Source organism: Symphalangus syndactylus, chromosome 1, assembly GCF_028878055.3.
Source record: "Symphalangus syndactylus isolate Jambi chromosome 1, NHGRI_mSymSyn1-v2.1_pri, whole genome shotgun sequence".
Classification (NCBI taxonomy): Eukaryota; Metazoa; Chordata; class Mammalia; order Primates; family Hylobatidae; genus Symphalangus; species Symphalangus syndactylus.
In genome coordinates, this window is record NC_072423.2 from 98997977 (window position 1) to 99018719 (window position 20743).

The following is a 20743-nucleotide window of genomic DNA, read 5'->3' on the forward strand; positions in this document are numbered from 1 at the left end:
CTATGTCCCAGAGGCATTATTTACAGAAGAGCTGGGTGCCGGGTCTGGAAAGCCCAGGGGAACCTTGGGCTTTACCTGCTGGCTTTGGCGAACAGAAGGTCCCCAAACCTGTGTGCGCTGATGGGGCAACATTAATGATGCTGAAATGAGCTGGCGTGGGGTCTGGCACCTGGCTCCTGCCTGAACGGGATGCTGCTCAGCGGAAATCGAATATGAGCCTGTGTTTTGCAGACTATTTTTGTTTATAGTCTATTAGAACAAAATAGTTTGCTCGCAGACTATTTTTTGTGCTGATTCTTTGGTCATGTGATTCACAGAGGTCCCACTTTAGTAGATGCCAGCATCCTCCACACCAGTGGGTCTCACAGATCCTGCCACAGGCTGCCGACTCTGTGTCCCTTCTTCATGCCCAGTCATGTCAGAAATCCCCACTGGTGGCCGTGACCTGTGTCCAGGTTTCGTGTGCAGCTTCCAGGTGCCCAAGGGCTGGGGTGGGCCATGAAAGCCTGCACCAAGGGCCGGGCGCGGTGGCTCACGCCTGTAATCCCAGCACTTTGAGAGGCTGAGGCGGGCGGATCACGAGGTCAGCAGATCGAGACCATCCTGGCTAACACGGTGAAACCCCGTCTCTACTAAAAATACAAAAAATTAGCCGGGTGTGGTGGTGGGTGCCTGTAGTCCCAGCTACTCAGGAGGCTGAGGCAGGAGAATGGCGTGAACCCGGGAGGCGGAGCTTGCAGTGAGCCTAGATGCGCCACTGCACTCTAGCCTGGGCGACAGAGCGAGACTCCGTCTCAAAAAAAAAAAAAAGCCTGCACCAAGGACCTGGGCCACCCAGGAGTTGTGTCGCCCTCCTTGGCTCCCCAGATGGGTGTGTTAATGTAAGGTTTCCCTGCACTGACCAGGAGGTGGCCTCCCTCAGCCCTGCTCTGGGAGGAAGTGAAGTGCCGCAGTGTCGTCGGTGTCTAATGCTTTGTGTTTGAACCCTGTTCCAGTCAGCTGTCGGCCACGAATATCAGTCGAAACTTTCCAAGCACTGCTCGCAGGTGGACTCGGTCCGTGGCTTTGGAGGCAAGTTTGGTGTCCAGATGGACAGAGTTGATCAGGTGAGTGATGTGGCACTGGGGCTGGGGCCGGTTGGGGCAAGGGGGGCGTTCCCCGTAGATCTCAGCCCTTTTGGGCCACTTGTAGCAGGCAGGTGCCCTCCAGCTCTGGGGGACTGCAGAGAGGGGCATCTGCCTCCCAGGATGCTCTGAGAGCCTGGGCCCACGGGAGAGGAAGCAGGATGTGGTGGGCTTGCTGTAGCAGTCCCTGCGGTCACTCTTCACTATGTGCCCCAGGACTGGACGGCCCTGTATCTGTCCAAATGTGCCAGCAGGGAGTATTTCCACGCGTGTTTCTCACATGTGTGTTACTGTGACAGAGTGACATCAGAGCCTGTACCGGGGGGCAGGATGCGCTTGTTGTGTCCAGGACTCAGGCTTTGCATCCGGGTGTTGTTGCAGTCATCCTAGGCCCGAGCCTCTTTGATTCTCTTCGGCTCAGGGCTGTTGGCTCTTTTGTTTAATAGAGGAGCGATCGGGAGCCTGGAGGGAGCAGGGAGCTGATGCCGGTGGCAGATTGTGGCTTTGTGACATATTAGCCACAGTTCCAAATTTATGTGTCTGTGAAATGAGGGGGATGATCATACCTATCTCACGGGTGTGTGCTCAGATCCCCATCGCAGTGCCTGGCTGGTGAGAGTGCACCCCTGGTGGCCATTGCTATTCTCGTTATTAATATTAATGTTCTCAGCATGACTTATTTGAGAAGCGAGTTTTTGTGAAGCCCGTGGAATGAATCAGCTGAGCATGCCCTGCTGCCGCGTGCTGGGGAGGGTGCAGGTCGCCATGGATACAGCTTGGCCCGCGCCGCCAACTGGGCCTTGCAGAACGTTTGCTGGCCTGTCCATTTAGGATGCCAGAGCTCTTGCGTCACTGCCACCCACACCTGGCTTAGGAACCCAGAGGTCACAGCATCATGTGTTTCATATTTTTTAAAATTTCATGTCATGAATTCAGAGAGATTGTCTCAGGGACATTGGAAAGTATTTCTCCCCACTTTTTCATGTGTTTTTGGTCGTCACAGTCTGCCGTAGGCTTTGAATACCAGGGGAAGACTGAGAAGCACGCCTCCCAGAAAGGTAAGACGCAAAAGGCGCAGAAAGAGCTGCCCTGCAGGGGCCCTGATGGGGAGAGTCACAGCCACATGAAGCCATTTCCCGAGCGGTGGCTGTTGCCACAAGGAGGACTCTGCCCTCCTCTTCATGTTTCCGGATCATCTGGCTGCCACATGATGGATGCATTCCCCGTTACACAGCCCCCTCGGAGCCCTGACATCTGCTGTCATTGTGGGGCTTCTCCCACTTGTAGCAGAAGCCGCCTTCCCTTCATCTGGGCAGCGCTCCTCCTGGAAAAGAGAGCTCGCAGATTGATCGGCAGAAAGCTACCTTCCCCCTCTAAGGCTAGAAACCAGAGTTGTTAAATTCTTGTTTTCATTATACACTTACGGTCTTAGCTGCTGGTGATTAATCTTGATTACATCATGCAGTCTCTTTTTTGAAAGACCAAAGCATATCGCCACCTTAAAGTCCTCAGTTTATTTTTTGCAAGCTTATTTAGTTCTTCCTCTTTTGTGTCATTGCATCATCCGGGGAATAAGCTCTCAGTCCTTACGCAGTCTCGTTGCAGTCTAGGTGGAGGTAGCTGTGGTGTGGGCAGGCGGAGGATCAGGGTCTTGTCTCCTGTGTTCAGCTGCATGGCTTTCTTCATATGAGGCTTTCTCTTTCCATTTTTTTCATTTTGTTTTGTTTCTTTGTTTGTTTGTTTTGAGACAGAGTGTCACTCTGTTGCCCAGGCTGGAGTGCAGTGGCGCGATCTCGGCTCACTGCAACCTGCGCCTCCTGGGTTCAAACGATTCTCCTGCCTCAGCCTCCCAAGTAGCTGGGATTACAGGTGTGTGCCACTACCCCTGGCTAATTTTTCTACTTTTTAGTAAAGATGGGGTTTTGCCACGTTGGCCAGGCTGTTCTCAAACTCCTGGCCTCAAGTGATCCGCCCACCTCAGCCTCCAAAGTGCTGGTTCTTTGTATGAAGCTTTCCAGCTTTTACCTGAGCAGTTGATTTTCAAAGTGGGCATGCAGTGTCATTTCTGACCATACAAAGGAACTGCCCTGTAACAGCTGACAGGGCCCGGAACCCCAGCATGCACCTGTTGCGAGCAGTGGGTGGCTTGTACATTTTAAAATGTGCGCTTGATCTGTTTGTGAGTTGTAACCCCTACACACTTTTGCTTAGTTTAACAAAAGGAACAGTTTAGTTTGTCCTCAGGCCCACGTGCTAATTGCTGCCCTGTCTCTTCAGACTACTCCAGTGGTTTTGGTGGCAAGTACGGCGTGCAGGCTGACCGAGTAGACAAGAGCGCGGTGGGCTTCGACTACCAGGGCAAGACGGAGAAGCACGAGTCACAGAGAGGTGGGGCAGACCCCATGGTCTGTAATCACGTGTTTGCTGCAGAAACACCCACGAGGGCATTTTCTCTCCATACACATGAATGTTGTAGATTTTTAAACTTAAGATGTTTGGTGTTCTTTTCATACCAGTGTATGTGGGCTTTTCCTAATTCGAATGGCTGCACAGTTCCCCATCGTGTGAGGATTCCATAGTCCATGTAACCATTCCTTTTTTGAATGTGGAATTTAGGTTATTTATTTATTTTTGGTAGAGACGAGGTCTTGCCATGTTGCCCGGACTGGTCTTGAACTCCTTGGTCTCAAGCAATCCTCCCCCACCTTGGTTTCCTTAAGTGCTGGGATTACAGGTGTGACCTGTAAATTTTTTTTTTTTTTCTTTTAGACGGAGTCTCGCTCTGTTGCCCAGGCTGGAGTGTAGTGGCGTGATCTCTGCTCACTGCAACCTCCACCTCCCTGGTTCAAGCAGTTCTCGTGCCTCAGCCTCCCGGGTAGCCAGGATTACAGGCACACGCCACCACGCCCAGCTAATTTTTGTATTTTTAGTAGAAACAGAGCTCTGCCATGTTGCCCAGGCTGGTCTTGAATTCCTGACCTCAGGTGATCAGCCTGCCTTGGCCTCCCAAAGTGCTGGGATTACAGGTGTGAGCCACTGTGCCCGGCTACAAATTGACTGCAGGGAACATTCTTGTACCTGTGTTTTGTTCACGAGTGATTATTTAAAGGAATCAACTCCTAGACATGGAACTGCTGGGTCAAAGGCAGTTTGTAAAATTTCCAGATATGTAAAATTTCCATAGATGTGTAAAATTTCCATAGATACTGCCAAGTTGTCTTTGGAGGCTGTGCTGAGTTCTTCCTTCCCCACAGCATAGCCTGTACACCATCACTCAGAGCATTTCCCAGGGCTGCAGAGGCTGTGGCCTGCCCATTTCCTTGCGCCTGTTGTTTGGCCTGTACATTTAAATTTTTGAAAATATTTGCCAACATTTGAAAACTGAGAGCTTGACTATTTAAAAACTCAGGAAAAAAAAAAGTACCCTAAACCAAGAAACTCCACTGGAAGATCCGACCACGCTGGCTTGGCATTTCCCTGAGGAAAGTGCCGGTGGCCTGAGGGGCAGCTTGGTTTGTAGTTTGTCGCGGCCTGGCCTGGTCTTCCTGCTGGTCAGGCCCTGCCTACTGCACAGAGCTGCTTGCCTCTGCTCTCTGCCTCTTTCCTGGGAACAACTGTCCATTCCTCCTCTTCCTGACACCGCAGTTGTGAGCAGCGCATGCTCCGTGAAGCCGCATGAGTGTGTGACTCCAAGGAGCCTGGGAGCATGGGCCGAGCACCTGGGCAGATGCAGGGCTCCTTGGATGCCTCAGGCCTTCTCTCCCAGGCCTTGATCCTCTGCTTTGTGCTTTTAATGGGTCCATGAGAGAGTCATGTTTTGGTATCACAGTGACATGCTAAATGGCTTCATCCTGAGTAGAAGTGGAGTTTCTGGAGGATGCTGTGTCTGTCCTGTTTCCTGGCATCCCCCTGCGTGCTTCAGTTTGTGAAGACTGGCCTTTGAAAGCCTTGCCCTTCTGCTGCCTCCTGAGCTTAGAGCCTTATCATAAACTCTTATCTCCTGCTAGCTTCTGGATGCAATGGATGATGTTACAGGAATTCATCTGCTGTACTTTATTTCTTTTTCTTTTTTTTGAGACGGAGTCTCTGTCTGTCACCAGGCTAGAGTGCAGTGGTGCGATCTCGGCTCAGTGCAACCTCCACCTTCCGGGTTCAAGCAATTCTCCTGCTTCAGCCTTCTGAGTAGCTGGGATTACAGGCGCGCGCCACCACGCCCGGCTAATTTTTGTATTTTTAGTAGAGGCGGGATTTCACCATGTTGCCCAGGATGGTCTCGATCTCTTGACCTCATGATCCACCCACCTTGGCCTCACAAAGTGCTGGGATTATAGGTGTGAGCCACTGTGTCCAGCCTCTGCTGTACTTTAAAAAAAATTTTTTTTCTTTTTTTTTGAGACGGAGTTTCACTCTTGTTGCTCAGTCTGGAGTGCAGTGGTGCAATCTCTGCTCACTGCAACCTCCACTCCTGGGTTCCAGTGATTCTTCTGCCTCAGCCTCCTGAGTAGCTGGGATTACAGGTGTGGGCCACCATGCCCAGCTAATTTTGTATTTTTAGTAGAGATGGGGTTTCATAATGTTGGTCAGGCTGGTCTTAAACCCCTGACCTCAGATGATCTGCCCACCTCAACCTCCCAAAGTGCTGTGATTACAGGCTTGAGCCCCCTCCCCCAGCCCGTTTTTTTAATTTTTAAAAGATTAGTTAATGATTTAACTTAGAGATGGGGTATTGCTATGTTGCTCAGGCTGGACTCAGCCTCCTGGGCTCAAGTGATCCTCCCTTCTCAGCCTCCTGAGTAGCTGGGCTGCAGGCACACACCCCACCTCTGGTTACCACTCTTTATGTTTCTGTTATTACACATAAATAGCACCTTTAAATACTGTCTGTATTACTCAATAGTCCTACAGTGGACCTGAAAGATTTTTGCGTTTTTTTAATCAAATGATAAAATACTTGCATGTTCACTGATTTCATGATGCTCCTTTTAAAGTAGTCATTTTTTGTTTGTTTTTAGATTACTCCAAAGGTTTTGGCGGCAAATACGGTATCGACAAGGACAAAGTGGATAAGAGTGCCGTCGGCTTTGAGTATCAAGGCAAAACGGAGAAGCACGAGTCCCAGAAAGGTGTCTTCCATTTTATCTTACCCTCCAGCCAGCAGCTAGTAATGTGACAGGTGGTAGCCACACCGGAAAAGGAAAAGCAAAGCATTATTGATAGCCCTTAACGTAGATGTCTCTTTTTCATTAAATACCCAACTTGAAAACGGCACATCCAGAAACACAGCTGCTAAATAAGAACTCGCAGCTTGAGTGTTTTGGCGCTCCAGCTCCAGCGGCGTTGCTTACTGTGGTGGCCACACCCCGCACGTCTGTGTTGCCTATGTGAGCCTGTGCTGCCTCGTGGTGCGGGTGGAAGCCGCATGCGTGGGAGCTTCCGTGGGGTCCTGTCTGGCTTAGTCACGATGCTGAGGTCATAGACTAGGTTATTTCCTGCCACTCTCCAAGGAGGGCCTCTTCATGGATGTTATCTAAAGTATTACCAAAGATCCGGAAGGGAAGGGTAGATTGAGTGAATCCTATGTGTTTAACTGTATTGAAAACATACTTTCTACCTGTGACCCGCACTACCTGTTAATGATGGGTTCTGGCCTTTCATTGTGCATGTAGACTATGTGAAAGGGTTTGGAGGAAAATTTGGTGTGCAGACAGACAGACAAGACAAATGTGCCCTTGGCTGGGATCACCAGGAGAAATTGCAGCTGCATGAATCCCAAAAAGGTACATTCGCTCTGCCTGTACGCGAGGTGGTTTTGGAAGTTTGTTTTTGTTCCTTGCGGGGTCAGTTGGTATGTGTTGTGTCTGCGTGTGCCTGCTGCACGTTGTTTTGTCTTCACTGTTTGTTGTCCTGCGTGCCCCCCCAATCCCCCAGTTCCAAAAACCCTCCAGCTAGTGTAGTCACGACCCCTCCCAGCTGACACGGGAGTGGTGCCCCAGAGAGCTGGGTTTACTGGGAAGTGGGTTGCATGGGCCAAGCCTGCAGCAGGGGGCTGGGTTTACCCGGGAGTGGGAACATGGGTCAGGCCTGCAGCAGGGGGCTGGGTTTACCTGGGAGTGGGGACATGGGCCAGGCCTGCAGCACTCCTGGGATGCCGCTTGTTTTCTGCCTTCATTAGGTGCAGGAGCAGCAGTGCTCCTCGTCCAGGCTTCTTGTCTATAAACTGGGCCACGGTTTTTGGCAGGAGGTACTTTTGAACCGAAAGTGTTTTCTTGTTGGAACGGGTGCCCCTTCCCTGGGAAAAGGAGCCTGAGGGGGCTGAAACCCTTTCAGTGTGACCCAGCCCTGAGAGAAGCAGGAGCGGGGCTAATGGGGCTGCAGCGCCCTCCGCATCTGCAGGGTCTCTCCTCCCGTGTACACAGATACACGCACTCGTCTGCAGTGTGGGTAGGACCCTAGGAATGAACTGCACAGCCGGGAGTGCCTTTACTGAATTATTTGAAGTACAGTTCTTAGGCTGTTTCCAGATCTTTGCTGAGTGTTCAGATTTTAAGTTCATTCTTTAACGTTGACCTTTGGAGGCACCCTCTGGCGCTGAGCCTGGGAGTAGGGTCTCAAAGGCCCTAAGCTCAGGAGAGCTCTTGCTTTCTGGAAACTGTGTTTGAGTTTTGCGCATGCTCATGCAATTCTAACCCAACTGTGTTTCCTCTCTTGGTTGTTTTCCCCACTGTTGCTTGTGGATTTTCAGATTATAAGACTGGTTTTGGAGGCAAATTCGGTGTTCAGTCGGAGAGGCAGGACTCCGCTGCTGTGGGGTTTGATTACAAGGAGAAGCTGGCCAAGCACGAGTCCCAGAAAGGCACAGTTGCCACCAGCCTCCTACCCCTCCCCCCCACCCTCCTGTGCAGCCACTTCTAGCACAGACTTCAGGGCTCACCGTCAGCACCTGCAACACAGTCCTCCTGCATCACCAGTTGTCAGCTGTCAGGCTGTTTGGCACTTTAAACCCATTTCTATTAGAGCGACACTGATTTTGAGTGGTTCCCTTCTCTTCCCCCCTTCACTTTCTTCCCTGTGAACTTGTAATCTGTGTATGGCAGGATGCGCCAGTTAGTGTGTGGGTGCCATCCTTCTAACCCGGTGACCCATCCAGTCTCTGGACTGGGGCATCTCCGGTCTCCAGCAGCATTCTGCCCGAGGCTGTTGTGCTGTTAATGGTGACTGCTGTGAGCCATTGAGTCAGGCCTTCCAGATGAGGAGAGAAGTGTTTGGTTCAACCAAACCACTGGCCATTTGACCAGGGGCTTCGTAGCAGCAAGGGCCAGGAGACAGGCGTGTTCTGTGTGGTTTCCGTGTTTCATTTGTGGTGGTGTTTTTGGCCGGGGTTGGGAAGTTTTTTGTTTGTTCTGTTTGATGACACCATATGTGTGTAACATCTCCACACAGAGCCACACAGTATGTACGTGAAGCCAGCTCTGCATCCTTCCTTAGAGCAGTTATGTTATTACCTTCAAAATTTGGACTTGGTTATTAGAACCTGAACACATAATTGGAAAAACAGTAATTCCCTAACCTTGCAGGGCAGACTCTAGGCTTTCCACCTGCAGCGTTAGAAACACACAGCAGTGTTCAGGCGTGGGCAGGTAGACACACCTGGGGTGGTCCCGCAGACTGCATGGAGATGGCAGTGGCTCTCCGTGGCATCACTGCTGCATGACGGTGTGACTTTCATGTGGATCTGTGTTGCTGCAACAGAAGTATTTGGCTGGTAGAATTTCCACATGGATTTTTTTTTTCTCTTAAAAAGCAAGAGAACAAACTGCGATTGAGCCTCTTTTTAGCGCTCAGTAGAGCAGGCGCACAGGAAGCAGATGAGAATAAGCCCGTGCTGGTGCGGAAGACTGTGCTATTGAAGTGGCGCGTTGCAAAGGCCTGTCCGTGCCCTCTTTCCTCGCTTAGCTCCTGCCTGCTGCCCGCCACCCCTCCTGCCCCTCAGGGAATGCTGAAGCCTGCCCCTGGCCTGTGCTCTGCTTCTCACTGCCTGGGTCTCACGACCATGGGTGGAAGCAAAACTTGCCCTGCAAGTGAAGCCTCGCTTGGCCATTCTCGTTTCTTCCCGCTGTGGTGCACCTTCTTGGGCTGTTTCTGGATCTGTCTGCATGTACCCACGGCCACCCCCACGCTCGCCTCCACCTCAGAGTAAGTGTTGTGTTTTGCCACGTTTCAGACTACTCCAAAGGATTCGGCGGGAAGTATGGGGTGCAGAAGGATCGGATGGATAAGGTAAATATTCCAGCCCCGGAGCTTAGTGTGTTCTGCCTGCAGGGGCTCTTGGTGGGCGTGGCTCACAGTGCTGGCCGACATCTACGCGCTGGGGTGGGGCACAAGTGATTTCCGTCCTGGTGGTGGTGGTGGCAATGGCTGACTTGGACAGTCTCGTGCTCCTCATGGCCGTGCTGTGGGATAGACGCTGGCACCGGCCCACCTCCTAGTTGGGGGCCCCAGGCCAGGCAGGCTCAGCACCTGGCTGCGGCACAGCAGTGGATAGCTGGGCTGCCACAGGAACCCAGATGTTTAACATGAGAGGTGAGAGCCTCGAGGGCTCATGTCCATTTGAACTTAAATTCTTAACAGTAAATCAGATTGGAACCTGAGTGTGTTAGACTGCATGTGGGGCTACCCCGCTAGCAGCCAGCGCTACCTGTGTGGTGATGAGCCATGTCTCCCGTCTTCAGCCTCACAGAGATGCGGGCTCCACACTGCCTGCTCCTGTGCGTGGCCTGTGGTCAGGGGTGGCAGGGTCAGTCCTTGTCTCGCAGCTGACCACACACAGCACCATCCAGGGACTCCTGATGTGGGCTCTGGAGGCATGGGCAGGCAGAGCAGGTGTTCGGGCTGGGCTCCCCAGGGAGCAGTAGCCTGGGCTCATTTCTGAGGGCAGGCGGGAGTTCACCAGGAGAGAAGGCTTAGGAGACCATGGAGGGGCGAGGTGTGGGCCTGGGTGGGACAGGAGTCACAGCAGCTTCTTGAGCCTAGCTGCAGAGGGAGGGCGGGGAGCGGGGATAGAGCCGGCCCTGGAGAGTCCCATACACCACAGAGTGTTCTGCACATTGTTAGGTGACATGCGTGGCCCCAGAAAGGTTAGCAGGCAAGGGACACTGCGAGGGGGTCTACTTTGAGAAGCCCCTGGCCTCAGCGTGGAGTCTGGGTTGTAGGGGATGGCCTGGGCAGGGGGGTGTGGTCCTGAGAAGAGCTGGAGGGGCTCAGGTGGTGGAGAAGCAGGGCATGGTGTTTGGCGCCAAGGGACACGGGAGGGAGCAGTCGGGTGGATGTGGGGTAGACGTGGGGCCAAATGTGGAGCCGAAGAACTGGGAGGAGCAGATGTGGGTGTCAGCGAGAGAGAGCTGGGGTAGGGCCAGGGCCGGGCCCAGGCGGCATGCAGAGTGGGGAGGGGAGTAGGCACGCGGTCAGAGGACACGGGGCAGGGGGACCCAGCGAGGTAGCAGGGGCCTTGCAAGGCGCTGGGATGGATGGAGGGAAGGAGCTCCCCTGTGGGTGAGTCAGAGGTTGTGGCTTTGAGGCCAGAACCTGAGGGACTGCCTGTGCTGTGGGTGTCTGTGGTCAGCATTGCTGGTGTTGGCGGTGACCGCTGAGCTTGTGGGCATGTGGGGAGGCAGTGTGGGGGTGCAGCCTTGGGTGTCATTGTCTTTCATTCAGGAGGGAGTGGAGCTTCTCTCTCGGTTTGCTGTGTGATGGAGGAGTCCAAGGCTTAGAGAGGGTGACGTAACTGCCCGGGTCCCCGTACATTGTGGGGATGGGGCTACAACCCAGGCTGGGAGGTGAGGTTGTCCCCTGAGGGTGAGGTGATGTCTGCAGAGGGCCCAGTGGGTGACAGGACCCAGTAAAAGGCTGATGGCCTTGCCTTTGAACAGGTGCAAGCGGCTCAAGGGACATGGAGTAGACGCTGGAGCTGACTGACAGGAGGAGGGAGTGGGGTCCGAGGAAGGACAGGCGGGCCAGGAAGGGGGCAAGCAGGAGGTGCTGGGCAGAAAGGGGCCATGATGTGGGGGCTCTGGTGGCTTCTGAGCCTCAGGTGTTCTCATCAGAGGTAGTGAAACCCACAGTGAAACTGGGGACGGCCACTGGTCTCCACGAGCCCTGACAGTCTCCACCTGAGTCAGCACATAAGAGTCATCGCCGTCACTTGGTCAGACCATAGTTGAGTCCCCTGCAATGCAGAAAGGTGTGATTGCACCACTGGGTAGTGTGGAGGACGGGCCACCGGAGGCTCGCATGTGTCCCCAGCATCGTCTGCTTCCTGTAAATGCTCACACCTCTGGGTGGCGAGGGAGAGTGGGGAGGGCTTGAGGCTGATCCCAGAATTGGTTTATGATAGAGCAGATGGAGATACATGCATTTCTTATGCTAATGCTGACTCACGATTGCCTGCAAATGTGGTTGGTAATAGTTTTCATGCCTCAGTTAGTTTGCAAAACCGAGAGGTCATGAAGAGTGCTCTGGGTTGTGTGACTGGGCCTTTGGGAAGATCTGGGGAAGGCATTTGCATCTGGTAGGAGCCACCACAGGGCATGGAGAAAAGAGAAAAGTGCTTTCCTGACGTCCACTTCCTGTCTCCGCAGAATGCGTCAACCTTTGAGGATGTCACGCAGGTGTCCTCTGCCTACCAGAAGACAGTACCTGTCGAAGCTGGTGAGTCCCGGCTGATACCAGGAGCACCGTGTGGTTTCCCAGGAAAACACTGAGGGGAAGGACAGTTGTGAAACAGAGCCAGGAGCAGACGCACCACTAGTTGAAAGCATGGTTGTTGCTGCGTATTTTTGGGAAAGAAAATGATCATTTTGATGAAGTTCCTGTTTCTCCTGCAGAGGTTTAGAGTCACCTTTCAGACGCAGCATGGTGCAGCTGTTTCAGTGCGGCCCGTTTCGAGGGGCCCTTCCCAGAGCAAAGAGGGGTTAAGTGCACATTCACAAGGGCCCCCACACTGGCAGTGACCAGCTTCTGGGAGCAGCTGGGGCCTGCCCAGCTCCCTAAACCGCTCGGTCGCAGCTGTGACAGGAGGAAGACGTCATGACGTCGATGTGCAGGCGACAGCAGACATTCTCTCTGCTGCTCGTTCTTGGGCCCTTGACCAGGGAGCTCGAAACCTGTCCTTTTCTGTGCTGGACACACGATGGAGTCAGAAGTGGGCCCTGCCCCGGAGAGTCAGTTAGTTGGGGGAAATATTATACATGAAAGCAAGTGCTAAATTTAACACAGGATGCAGAGAGCCACCACTGACTTCCTACGGGGGCCATGGATCCACAGTTCTCAGAGTTTGAGGGCCCAGGACGCTTTGACACTTTGACTACTAGTGAGAACCCCCAAGATGTTGATGTATTTGATGACACTGACTATATTAGAAATTAGAGGAATGTGGCCTGGCACGGTGGCTCACACCTGTAATCCCAGTACTTTGGGAGGCTGAGGCGGGCAGATCACAAGTTCAGGAGATCAAGACCATCCTGGCTAACACGATGAAACCCCGTCTCTACTAAAAATACAAAAACAAAATTAGCCGGGCGTGGTGGCAGGCACCTGTAATCCCAGCAACTCGGGAGGCTGAGGTGGGAGAATGGCATGAACCTGGGAGGCGGAGCTTGCAGTGAGCTGAGTTTGTGCCACTGCACTCCAGCCTGGACGACAGAGCGAGACTCCGTCTCAAAAAAAAAAAAAAAAAGAGAGGAATGTCTTATTTATTTATTTATTTTGAGACCAGGTCTTGCTATGTCATCCAGGCAGGACTGCTGCCTCAGTCTCCTGGGCTCGAGCAGTCCTCTTGCCTCAGCCTCTGGAGTAGCTGGAACTATAAGCGCATGCCGCCATGCCCAGTTAAATTTATTTATTTATTTTTTTTTTGAGACGGAGTCTCGCTTTGTCGCCCAAGCTGTAGCGCAGTGGCATGAACTCAGCTCACTGCAAGCTCTGCCTCCCATCCCAGGTTCACGCCATTCTCCTGCCTCAGCCTCCCGAGTAGCTGGGACTACAGGTGCCTGCCACCATGCCCGGCTAATTTTTTTGTTGTTGTTATTTTTTAGTAGAGACAGGGTTTCACCGTGTTAGCCAGGATGGTCTCGATCTCCTGACCTCATGATCCACCCACCTCGGCCTCCCAAAATGCTGGGATTACAGGCATGAGCCACCGCACCCAGCCAAATTTTTTTATTTTTAGTAGAGATGAGGTCTCACTGTGTTGCCCAGGCTGGTCTTGAATTCCTGAGCTCAAGTGATCCACCTGCCTCGGCCTCTCAAAGTGCTGGGATTACAGGCATGAGTGACCACACCCATTGGAAAGTTATTAATTGGTTCACTTAAAAAGAATAAACCTAGGCCAGGCGCGGTGGCTCACACCTGTAGTCCCAGCACTCTGGGAGGCTGAGGTGGGTGGATCACCTGAGGTCAGGAGTTTGAGACCAGCCTGACCAACATGGTGAAACCCTGTCTCTACTAAAGATACAAAAAGTAGCTGGGCATGGTGGCCCATGCCTGTAATCCCAGCTACTCAGAAGACTAAGGTACGAGAATTGCTTGAACCTGGAGGCAGAGGTCGCAGTGAGCCTTGATTGCGCCACTGCACTCCAGCCTGGGCGACAAGAGCTAAACTCCATCTCAAAAAATAAAAATAATACAACTGGCCATGCACAGTGGTTCATTCCTATAATCCCAGCACTCAGTGAGAAGACCAGCATTGTTTTGTTTTGTAAATCTGTTTAATAGGAGACGGCTGCACTCTCACATCTGCCTCTGCAGTCTGTTGATGTTACGTTGTTTAGGAAGAACGTGTGGAATCACCTAGGTAGGCGACTGGGAAAGGGAGGAGTGTTTGTAACCTTGAGGGCAGTGTGGGTGTCCTTCTGCGATACCACCCAAGCGTGCCAGGCAGTGGTGGTCCTGCAGGCCGGCTCCTCTGGCCCTGTGAGGGACTCGCTACCCAGTGTGCTTGGGCAGTACCGTGTGTTGGTCGTTTGGAAAATGCTAGGTCTCTGAGTTATGCTCGTCTTCCAGTTGCCGACACGTCTCATTATTACACAGTACCAAAAAAATCACATTTGCTATCATCGTCAATTTCATCTGCAGAGGCTAAGTAGAAATCGTCATGTTCACGTGGCAGCCTCACATTTTTCAAAATTCTGTCTTTTACTTGAAAGCTGGAATTTTCCCGTTGGCAACAAATACTACAGTAATTTTTCTTGACACAATAGGCTTAGTTCATTCACTTGGGAGAAAATTGCTGCCAGATACCCAGCTTTGCATAACCATAGTTGGTCTGTCAGTTGTTATTTCAGGGAAAAATGCTATTCCATGAAAAAACAGTCAACTTGCAGCTCTCATGGTTCCATTCATGTTCCTTGAGACAGAGACAGCCACCGCCACAGTCCCGGACACAGCAGGGAAGGCTCATGTGTCTTCCCACTTTTTTTTTTTTTTTTTTTTGAGACAGAGTCTCGCTCTGTCGCGAGGCTGGAGTGCAGTGGCGCGATCTCGGCTCACTGCAACCCCTGCCTCCCAGGTTCAAGCGTTTCTCCTGCCTCAGCCTCCCGAGTAGCTGGGATTATAGGCGCCTGCCACCATGCCCAGCTAATTTTTGTATTTTTAGTAGAGACAGGGTTTCACCATGTTGGCCAGGATGGTCTCCATCTCTTGACCTTGTGATCCACCCACCTTAGCCTCCCAAAGTGCTGGGATTACAGGCGTGAGCCACTGCGCCCGGCCATGTTCCCCACTTTTGACTTAAATTTTTATCATTATTTTTTCTTAATAGACATGGGGTCTCACTGTCTTTACCTGGCTAGTTTCAAACTCCTGATCTCAGACAGTCTTCCCGTCTCAACCTTCCAAAGTGCTGGGATTACAGGCATGAGCCACTGCCCTCTTTTCCATTTTTGTCACACAGAATATAAAAAAATGTATACTCTGGTTGAGATTTACTATACTCAGTATACGTCAATTACAGTATACATCAGTACCTTAACTTCTTTATCAAGGACAGATGTCTTTAAGGGAAATTGGCTGTTTTTATTTAAAAAGGTGAGTGTGGTGGTGAAGATGCCGTCTTGTTTAGAGATCTTCCTGCTACCAAGCTTAGGGGGATCGCCAGTCCCACCAGGTATGCAGTGCCCTGAGGCAGGCGCCCAGTGTTGGCTCCGGACCAGTGGGCTGAGCTGGCAGCTGCAAGAACCTTTCCCTCCTCGGGGGTTAGGGGGATGACCAGTTCCTGGGGAGGTCGCCCTGTGTGGGTAGGGCTGTTGTCCAGTAGTGGTGTTGTTGCTGTGCTCAAGCCACACGTCCTCCCTCCTTCCTCTATAGTGACCAGCAAAACAAGTAACATCAGGGCTAACTTTGAAAACCTCGCTAAGGAGAAAGAGCAGGAGGACAGGCGGAAGGCGGAGGCGGAGAGAGCCCAGCGGATGGCTAAGGAGCGGCAGGAGCAGGAAGAGGCCAGGAGGAAGCTGGAGGTGAGCAGGGAAGAGCGGGCCGCAGCGCACCCTCCCTGGGACCTGTGCCGAGGGGATTGGGAGCTCTGGGGCCTGGGCGGGGCTTATTCTCTCCTGGCCAGGTTTTCCTTGGAAGGCATGTTTAACTCTCCTTTAAGGCTCTCCTTGTCACTTGCAGCCACACATAGGCTGAGTCTCTGGCCACAATGCTCCAGGCAGCCAGCTAGCGCCATCCTGGTCTTGCCGGTCCAGCCCCAGGACCCGCCAACCCGTCCTGCCCTCTGTCCCTGAGCTGACAGCAGAGTCCTGTCAGCTTCCTCCTCCACGGAGCTCCTGTCCAGATGTCAGCCTGAGTCTCTTCTCACCCCTCTCCCTCTAGAAGCCCCTCCTTTCCCAGGTGGAAGTTTGGGGTTTAGAGGGGACTCTGTGCAGAGGCAGCCTGCTCTCGGGGCCTGCTTCTGCGTAGCCAGCCCGGCCCCACTCACCCAAGCCCCTGGGCTGTGGAGAAGCGCTCGCAGAGAAAGATGCCAAAAGCGCACCCCTGGCAGGGGTGGAGCACGAGCCTGTGTCTGGGTGCTTTGGGTCTAGCCTGGGTGGCTTGCCACCGACAAGGAATTTCCTTGTACTCAGCTGGATCTGGGGGGTTGTGAATAGAGCCTGAGGCCTACAAATGTCTGTATGTGTGAAGTTACCAGGTGTGGCTCTGCAGCGGGGGCAGGCTCAGCCTGTCTGGAAGCCTGGGCTTCTCCTGCCCACCCGAGGCCCTGCCCCTGCCCCTGCAGGGCCACACAGGATGTGGTACTTTGGGTGTTTAACCTGTGGATGGCACCAGGTGATGTGGGAATTTACAACTGTCCTGTTGGGGTCAAGCAAGGCCATAGATGCTCGGAACTGTGCTAGGGCCTCAAGACCAGGGGTGGTTTTCTCTTCAACAAGACAAGACAGCACTACACTGTTCCCGTTAGAGTGAGGCCGCCTGCAGAGGGAGAGGGGGGAAGGGGTTTGGAGTGGACACCTGGGGTTCAGATCCTGCCTGGGCAGCTCCCTGGCCAGTGTGCCTGTGACTGCCACCTCACCCTCAGACTCAGCGTCTGGCACTGGAGCCCGCAGGCTGTCAGTGAGTTTCCCGTTGCTGCTGTAGTCACCACCACACACAGCACACAGCTAGTGTCTTACAGCTCTGGAGGTCAGAAGTCCTCAAAGATGTCAGCGGGGCTGTGTTCCTCCTGGTGGCCCCTCGGCCCTGTCTTCCCATCTCTAGCCTCTGCTTTCGTTGTCACCGCCCCTCCTCTGTCCCTCACACTCCTGCCTCCCTCCTCTCAGGACCTTGTGATTACATTGGGTCCACCCAGACAGTCCAGAGTTCTCCCCATCACAGAACCCTTAGTTTCATCACACACACAGTCCCTCCCCATGGGGTCTGGGGACTGCGATGTCAGCAGCTTTGAGGGGCTATTATGCTATCCCAGTTCATCCTTTGGCCCCTAAAGCTTCATGTCCATCCCATGTGCAAACATACTCAGCCCATGTTAAGGTCTCCAAAGTCTCAACCCATTGCAGCATCAACTCAGACTCCCAAATCTGTGCCTAAACCATCTAATTGTGTGTGGGCGAAAATGAGCTGTGGCCCAGTCCCGGCACTGTTGCGTCACTGGCTGTGTGATCTCAGCCTCAGAGCACACCTGCCTCTCGAATCCTGCCTGGGTGCTGGTGGGATCTGAGGCTTGGTGCTCCAGCTCACCTGCCTCTCGGATCCTGCCTGGGTGCTGGTGGGATCTGAGGCTTGGTGCTCCAGCTCACCTGCCTCTCGGATCCTGCCTGGGTGCTGGTGGGATCTGAGGCTTGGTGCTCCAGCTCAGCCTTGGTGTGGGTGTTTTCCGCTCCTTCCCCCAGAGGGTGCCTAGAGCTTGCACGCCATCTTCTGAAATGGCAGGCGTGACAGCGCAGAGTGTCATGGCAGCATTCTGATTGCTGTTCGTTTTCAATCACAGGAGCAAGCCAGAGCCAAAACGCAAACGCCCCCTGTGTCGCCCGCACCTCAGCCAACCGAGGAGAGGCTGCCCTCTAGCCCCGTCTATGAGGTTGGTGTCTTTGGTGTTTGAATGAGCATGACTTACTGCCAGGGCCCAGGTCCTCTTTGTGGAGCGGAGGAAGCCCTTGCAGGCAGGCAGTGCGGCGTGGGTGCAGAGGGCACCGCTGCGTTCCACGCCCGGAGAGGGGTGGGCCAGGAGCACCTCGGGGGTGGGTGACATGCCTCGGTGCTGTCGGGGGATAGCTGTGCAGGCCCACGTGCCATCCTCTCACCCGTCTGCAGCCTGTTATAGTCTGGCCACTGTCACTGCAGTCCCTGCTGGGGTCACCTGCTGTCAGATAATCAGATGGGGGTGTCTTCACCCCACTTGCTCTCTGCTGTGCGGGACGCCGCCACACTCCCTAATGGCAATGCCGCCCTCCCTCATCACTGAGACCCCGCCTCCTGTGCAGTCTGCCTTCTGTGCCTGCCCCGTTCAGCTCTCCAGCCTTGCAGCTCCTCATGAGTGTGGCTGCAGACGTGCTGTCCGGCCCCTCTCTGTGCTGCTGACCCCCTCTCATGGGTCCCCCAGTGTTCCGTCCCCATCCCTGAGTTACAGAGCAACCTGCCGATGCCGCGCCCGTCGCTGACTGTGGGTCTCCTGCTCCCCACCAGCACCTCTGCACTAACCACACCCTCCACCTGTAACCACCTCTCCTGGCCCCAGCCCTTGCCACTTCTCCTTCCTGTGGCCATCATCCTGGTCTATGCATTCCTCTCCTCACCCAGGAGCCAGTGCGTTACAGGGGGGCACACTCCAGACCATGGTAGTTCAGGAGTCCAGAGAGAGCCCTGGAGACAGGCAGGGTCTGGGGCCTGAGCCTCGCTGGCTGTGGCCTCGTCACCACCCAACTGTCCCTCCTTGGCTATGCTGCTGCCGCTGCTGCCTGCTGCCTTTACCCTGCCGGGCCCTGGGGGGATGTGGTAAGTGAGGCCTTGCTTGCAGCTCATCAGGAACCGGCCTCCCCCTCTAGTCCCTCCCCTTGGCAGCCAGCGCAGTCTGCCTCAAGGAAGCTCCGACCCTGCCCCTCCCATGCAGTTCAGCCCTTGTGTGGTTCCCGGTGCCTGTGCTGAGGGTGGAGTCGCTCTCCCTGCCCGGTTACTCTCCCTGGCTAGCAGCTGTCCACCACCGGCTCTTCCCAGATCTTCCCAGATCTCCTGGGTGCGCAGTTCTGAGCTGTCGGCATTGCTTTCTCTCAGTCACTGCCGGTGACATCAGGTGGACCCTGGTCAGAAACATTGATGAAAGCCACTGTGGGTGATAAGCAGTTGAGAGTTTTCGCTGGGGCTCCAAATCGGCAGTGGTTATAGATGAAGAGGTGGAGGTGCTCCACTGCGCACCTTGCAGTGGTTGTAGACGAAGAGGTGGAGGTGCTCCACTGCGCACCTTGCAGTGGTTATAGACGAAGAGGTGGAGGTGCTCCACTGCGCACCTTGCAGTGATTGTAGACGAAGAGGTGGAGGTGCTCCACTGCGCACCTTGCAGTGGTTGTAGACGAAGAGGTGGAGGTGTTCCACTGCGCACCTTGCAGTGGCTGTAGATGAAGAGGTGGAGGTGTTCCACTGCGCACCTTGCAGTGGCTGTAGATGAAGAGGTGGAGGTGTTCCACTGCGCACCTTGCAGTGGCTGTAGATGAAGAGGTGGAGGTGTTCCACTGCGCACCTTGCAGTGGTTATAGATGAAGAGGTGGAGGTGTTCCACTGCGCACCTTGCAGTGGTTATGGATGAAGAGGTGGAGGTGCTCCACTGCGCACCTTGCAGTGGCTGTAGACGAAGAGGTGGAGGTGTTCCACTGCGCACCTTGCAGTGGTTGTAGACGAAGAGGTGGAGGTGCTCCACTGCGCACCTTGCAGTGGTTATGGACGAAGAGGTGGAGGTGTTCCACTGCGCACCTTGCAGTGGCTGTAGACGAAGAGGTGGAGGTGTTCCACTGCGCACCTTGCAGTGGCTGTAGACGAAGAGGTGGAGGTGTTCCACTGCGCACCTTGCAGTGGTTGTAGACGAAGAGGTGGAGGTGCTCCACTGCGCACCTTGCAGTGGTTGTAGACGAAGAGGTGGAGGTGTTCCACTGCGCACCTTGCAGTGGTTGTAGACGAAGAGGTGGAGGTGTTCCACTGCGCACCTTGCAGTGGTTGTAGACGAAGAGGTGGAGGTGCTCCACTGCGCACCTTGCAGTGGTTGTAGATGAAGAGGTGGAGGTGCTCCACTGCGCACCTTGCAGTGGTTGTAGATGAAGAGGTGGAGGTGCTCCACTGCGCACCTTGCAGTGGCTGTAGATGAAGAGGTGGAGGTGCTCCACTGCGCACCTTGCAGTGGCTGTAGATGAAGAGGTGGAGGTGTTCCACTGCGCACCTTGCAGTGGCTGTAGATGAAGAGGTGGAGGTGTTCCACTGCGCACCTTGCAGTGGTTGTAGATGAAGAGGTGGAGGTGTTCCACTGCGCACCTTGCAGTGGTTATGGATGAAGAGGGGGAGGTGCTCCACTGCGCACCTTGCAGTGGTTGTAGATGAAGAGGTGGAGGTGCTCCACTGCGCACCTTGCAGTGGTTGTAGATGAAGAGGTGGAGGTGTTCCACTGCACACCTTGCAGTGGCTGTAGATGAAGAGGTGGAGGTGTTCCACTGCGCACCTTGCAGTGGTTATAGATGAAGAGGTGGAGGTGTTCCACTGCGCACCTTGCAGTGGTTATGGATGAAGAGGTGGAGGTGCTCCACTGCGCACCTTGCAGTGGCTGTAGATGAAGAGGTGGAGGTGCTCCACTGCGCACCTTGCAGTGGCTGTAGATGAAGAGGTGGAGGTGTTCCACTGCACACCTTGCAGTGGCTGTAGATGAAGAGGTGGAGGTGCTCCACTGCGCACCTTGCAGTGGTTGTAGATGAAGAGGTGGAGGTGCTCCACTGCGCACCTTTGTAGCTGAATGGGATTCTTTGGCGATGCCCTGTCTGCAGGCTTGGCTGCTCTGGAGCCATGTGGTGAAGCTGCTGTCAGGCAGGGCCAGGGTCGAGCAGCACAGGGCAGGAGGGTGGCCGCTTGGCCCAAGGGTGCCTTGTGTGGCCTTGGAG

At 54.0% G+C, this 20743-nt stretch overlaps 1 protein-coding gene and 1 pseudogene across 32 annotated transcripts in view; both read left to right on the forward strand.

Annotated features, from left to right (window-relative positions):
- The window catches only part of CTTN (cortactin), a 39683-nt gene that overhangs the window by 15080 nt on the left and 3860 nt on the right, over window positions 1–20743 (forward strand). For 20 of the 32 annotated variants that reach the window (XM_055271319.2, XM_063644833.1, XM_063644820.1 and 17 more), the window contains 9 exons: window positions 996–1106; window positions 2128–2182; window positions 3402–3512; window positions 6137–6247; window positions 6791–6901; window positions 9346–9401; window positions 11759–11828; window positions 15483–15631; window positions 17602–17691. In XM_055271319.2, the coding sequence (XP_055127294.1) occupies window positions 996–1106; window positions 2128–2182; window positions 3402–3512; window positions 6137–6247; window positions 6791–6901; window positions 9346–9401; window positions 11759–11828; window positions 15483–15631; window positions 17602–17691 (864 nt within the window). Of the gene's footprint in view, window positions 1–995; window positions 1107–2127; window positions 2183–3401; window positions 3513–6136; window positions 6248–6790; window positions 6902–7866; window positions 7978–9345; window positions 9402–11758; window positions 11829–15482; window positions 15632–17601; window positions 17692–20743 lie in introns of all 32 variants that reach the window. The other 12 variants (XM_063644799.1, XM_055271310.2, XM_063644785.1 and 9 more) reach the window with 2 other exon arrangements.
- On the forward strand, window positions 3521–6206 carry LOC129478989 (uncharacterized; annotated as a pseudogene).